The sequence below is a fragment of the Hakea prostrata genome, unplaced genomic scaffold (genome assembly GCF_041222555.1).
Source record: "Hakea prostrata isolate BN-2017 unplaced genomic scaffold, UWA_Hpros_2 contig_12, whole genome shotgun sequence".
NCBI classification, from domain to species: Eukaryota; Viridiplantae; Streptophyta; class Magnoliopsida; order Proteales; family Proteaceae; genus Hakea; species Hakea prostrata.
This window is the reverse complement of record NW_028291131.1, coordinates 784,353-789,139: the sequence shown is the minus strand read 5'-3', so window position 1 is coordinate 789,139 and position 4,787 is coordinate 784,353. Positions and strand designations below refer to the sequence as shown.

Genomic DNA, 4,787 nt, shown 5'->3' with positions numbered 1-4,787 from the left:
GGATCTTGATGATCAAGTGGCGTACAACACACTTTGGAGTGGGATCACTCATCAAAGACTTTTGGAAGTCTTGTTAATAGATAAGCCAAAAACTTACGGTACACTATTACATAAGTGCCAGAAGCAAGCCAGCGTTCACGAAGTAATAAACACTTGGGTAAAAGCCGATCAAGACAAAAGATCTGATCGGGATACAGATAAGAATTCCCCGAATGACAAAAATCAGGGATCAAGAAATAAGTGAAAGCGTGATCAGGGACGGGTGAATTACACTCCCCTCAACGCAAAACCATCAAAGATTCTGATGAATATCTGGGACAAGAAATCTTTGAGGTGGCCCAGGAAGCTACACTCTCTTCCAGAGGATCGGGACATGACAAAATATTGTCGTTTCCATAAAGACTATGGACACCACACGGATAATTGTCGAATTCTGAAATCAGAAATCGAGAAATTAATCCAACAAGGTAAACTTGGTCAGTATGTTCGTGAATCGGGAAAGACCCATACTGGTTCGCCAGAACCCAGAAAGAGAGCCCGATCATCTAGCCCGAAAGAAGCCGCCAAAAAGGCTGATAAGGGAAAAGAAAAAGGGGATTGGGAGGAAACGCCTGTCTACGCGATCATGGGAGGCCCGACTATAGAATCAATCAGGAAGGCGAAGCAAAAAGCACGGTTCGTGGGAGCTGTTCACCTACCCAAAAAGAGGCCAAATCCGACATGCCCGGAACCAATAACCTCTACAGACGAGGATCTAAGCGGAGTTATAGCGCCGCACGATGATGCGATTATCATCAAGGTCAAAATCGCTAGTCGGGAGGTTCACCGGGTCCTGGTTGATACAGGGGTCATCCGTCAACCAGATCTCTTAAGAGGCTTTCAAAAGACTCAAATTGGCTGATGATTTACTGACCCCTTCATCAACCCCCTTGTATGGTTTTGCAGGATCCTTGGCAGTAGCCGAAGGAACGATCCACTTGGATCTCAAGATCGGGAAGTCACCCCGAGACACGCTAGTTCGAGTCAACTTTATGGTTGTGAAGGACTTGTCAACGAACAATGTAATCCTGAGATGACCAACACTCAATGCACTTGAGGCACGGGTTGGTATCCCCGCACGCACATGAAATTGAAGTTCCCGATTGACGCAGGAGTAGGAGAATGCTGCGCGGATCAGTCTACCTCCTGGCAATGCTACGCCAACTACTTGAAGGAAAAACGGAGGTCTGAGAGTTCGGGAACCGCTTTGACGATCGAAGTTCATGATGATCGAGATGAAGAAAGCATGCAAAGGGCGGAACCGGTAGAAAAACTGGAGAGAATTCAACTCAGCCAGTCTCAACCCAAGCAAGGGACATTCATCGGATCGAGAGCAACCAGACGAATTTAAAAAGGAGCTCACACAGTTCCTGTATGACAACGCAGATATTTTTGCATGGTCAGCAAGCGACATGCCCGGGATAGACAGGCAGGGTAGCAGAGCATAAGCTCTGGATCCAAAAGGATGCCACCCGGGTCATCCAAAGATGGAGAAACTTCGCAATCAAAAAGCATGAAGTGATCAGAGTCGAAGTTGAAAAAATGGAGAAGTCGGGTTTCATAGAACCGATAGAATGCCCCACCTGGCTGGCCAACGTAGTGATGGTCAAAAAGGCGAACGGGAAGTGGAGAATGTGTACCGACTACACGGATTTAAATAAAGCCTGCCCGAAGGATTGTTACCCTCTCCCGAGGATTGATTTCCTGATTGATGCGACTGCGGGGCATGAAGTCCTTAGTTTTATGGACTCATATTCGGGGTACAACTAGATCTTGATGAGTCGGGAGGATGAGAAGCATAAATCATTCATGACTGATCGGGAGAGTTATTACTACCGTGTGATGCCATTCGGTTTAAAGAATGCGGGAGCTACTTATCAAAGAGCTGTCAACAAAATTTTCCAACAACAGATCGGGATAAACATGGAAGTCTACGTTGATGACATGCTCGTGAAGAGCTTGGTTCGGGCAAAGCATTTGGCAACCTTGAAGAAACCTTTGACGTACTGAGAATGTACCAAATGCGTCTGAACCCCGAGAAATGTGCCTTCGGAGTTTCTTTTGGGAAGTTCCTCGGCTTCATGGTTTCCCAAAGGGGAATTGAAGCCAACCCGGAGAAGATCCAGGCACTGATCGAGATGAAACCGCCCATCACAGTGAAGGAGATCCAATGCTTGACCGGAAGGGTAGTAGCATTAAACCGGTTCATTTCCCGAGCCGGGGAAAAATGCAATTCTTTTTTCAAAGCATTGAAGGCTACACCTAGTTCGGGGGCCATCACTTGGATGGAAGAATGCCAACAGGCATTTGAACAACTAAAAATGTCACTCGGGATGACACCTGTCTTGGCCCGACCAGTGACCAGAGAACCTCTTATAGTTTATCTTGCCATTTCACTAACTGCAGTCAGCGTTGTACTGGTGAAAGGGGAGACAATCCAGAACCCGGTCTATTATGTGAGTCATGTACTCATAGATGCTGAGGCAAGGTACTCGGACGTTGACAATTAGGCTTTAGCTCTTCTGGTGGCATCACGAAAGCTAAGACCCTATTTTCAAGCACACCCAATAATAGTCCCAACCAACTTCCCACTAAAGAAAATACTTCAAAGACCTGATGTGGCTGGAAGGATGGTCGGGTGGGCGGTGGAGCTTAGCGAGTACCAGATCGAGTTCAAACCGAGGATTGCCATAAAAGCTCAGGTTTTGGCCGATTTCATTGTAGAAGGCACCCTACCACGGAATGAGAGTCAAGCAGCTACTAATGAAACATCGGACTTGTGGATTTTACATGTCGATGGCTCGAGTAGTGCCTCTGGATCAGGAGCAGGCTTGACACTCAGCAGTCTCGAGGACTTCACGATCAACTATGCTTTGAGATTTAATTTCCTGGCATCCAACAATGAAGTCGAGTATGAAGCTGTTATAGAAGGCTTACGAGTGGCCTGCGCACTCAGGGTCTGGGAATTAGAAGTAAGAAGTGATTCCCAACTTGTTGTCAATCAAATCAAGGGAGAGTACAATGCGAAGGATGAAAGAATGGCCAAGTATTTGGCAAAGGTTGAACAGCTTCAGATTTATTTTGATCGGGTAACTTTCCAACAGATACCCAGAAAGGAGAATGAGAAGGCAGATGAACTCTCCCGGCTATCTTTGGCAAATTACAAAAATTTAGACTCGGCAATTTATATCGAAGAGCTAAATAGCCCGAGTACACAAGAGATAGAAACTTTTGAGATCAGTAGCGAGCCCGACTGGACAACTCCCTTGGTAGAATACCTTCGGGATAATATCCTCCCGACTGATCCAAAAGAAGCCAAAAGAACTAGAAACCAGGCGGCTCGGTTCACCATCATCGAGGACCAACTATACAGAAGGTCCTTCACTGAACCACTCTTGAGATGTGTTGGCCCTTCCCGGGCCAGCTATGCTCTAGCAGAAATTCATGAAGGTATTTGCGGCACACACATGGGTGGAAAGGCTTTGGCACAAAAGGTGTTGCGCTCGGGCATATTTTGGCCAACTGTACAAAAAGATGCTATTGAGTATGTTCGCAAATGTGAGCAATGCCAAAAGCACGCCAACTTTCCAAAGGTGCCAGCAGTTCCCATGATGCCCGTCTCTAGCCCGACACCATTCGCAATGTGGGGAATGGATCTAGTCGGGAAGTTACCGAAGGCTTCAAGAAGTCGGGAGTACCTTGTGGTTGCCATAGACTACTTTATGAAGTGGGTCGAGGCTGAACCGTTGTCTTCCATCACAGAAAAGCAAATGGAGAAATTTTTTGAAGAAAAAGTCATTTACAGGTTTGGGATACCCCGAATCCTCGTAACGGACAATGGAAAACAATTCGAGGGAGCGGGATTCAAATCTTTTTGCAAAAGATATCACATTGAACATCGGTTCGCCTCAGTTGCTTACCCTCAAAGCAATGGACAGGTGGAAGTCACCAACAGAACACTTCTGGACGGGATTAAGAAGAGACTAGAGGATAATCGGGCACAATGGGTCGAGGAACTCCCGAGTGTTCTGTGTCGTACAGGACGACCACGCGAACCCCGACTGGAGAAACTCCATTATGCCTTGCGTATGGAACCGAAGCCTTAGCTCCCATGGAGGTATTGGCCGGGTCATTACGTTATAACAACTTTGATGAACATCAAAATGACCAGGGCCTAAGGGAAAACTTATACCTCTTGCAAGAAACCTGAATGAAGGCACAACAAAGAAATCAGTTGTACCAAAAAAGAGTAGCTCAACACTACAACTCCCGAGTCAAGAGTCAAAAGATATAGATCGGGAGATTTGGTACTGAGAAGAATTGGGGCTTCCGATCCAAAGAATCAAGGAAAGTTAACTCCAACATGGGAGGGACCTTACCTGGTTGACAAAGAAACAAGACCGGGAGCATACCGACTGAAAGACTCAGTAATTGGAAAGCCGATTGATCGGTCATGGAACTCCACCAACTTGAGAAAGTTCTATCAATAGCTCTGTACCTTTTTCAAAAAAGGGAGAAAGACATTTTCGGGTCCTTCCCGGTTCATTTTGCGCCTTTTTCTAAGGACTAGCACTTTTTATAAAATAAGATTCAGGTACGTCCCAGTCAATTTGCACCTTTATTAAGGACTTGCATCTTTTTCCTAAAAGATAAACATTTTCGGGTCCTTCCCGTTTATTTTTGACACCTTTATCTAAGGGTTTGCATTATTCGGATGCGCCCCGACGACTCGCGCCTTTTAAAGGACT

General features: G+C 46.1%; 2 protein-coding genes across 2 annotated transcripts; both read left to right on the top strand.

Annotated features, from left to right (window-relative positions):
- Positions 1 to 304: 304 nt before the first annotated feature.
- Positions 305 to 901, top strand: LOC148999388 (uncharacterized). Its single transcript, XM_089141200.1, has one exon. It carries the CDS (start codon positions 305 to 307, stop codon positions 899 to 901), a length of 597 nt encoding a protein of 198 aa, XP_088997326.1.
- Positions 902 to 2,669: 1,768 nt separating this feature from the next.
- Positions 2,670 to 4,145, top strand: LOC148999387 (uncharacterized). The gene has a single exon (XM_089141199.1). The coding sequence runs from the start codon at positions 2,670 to 2,672 to the stop codon at positions 4,143 to 4,145; it is 1,476 nt and encodes a 491-aa protein (XP_088997325.1).
- Positions 4,146 to 4,787: the final 642 nt, after the last annotated feature.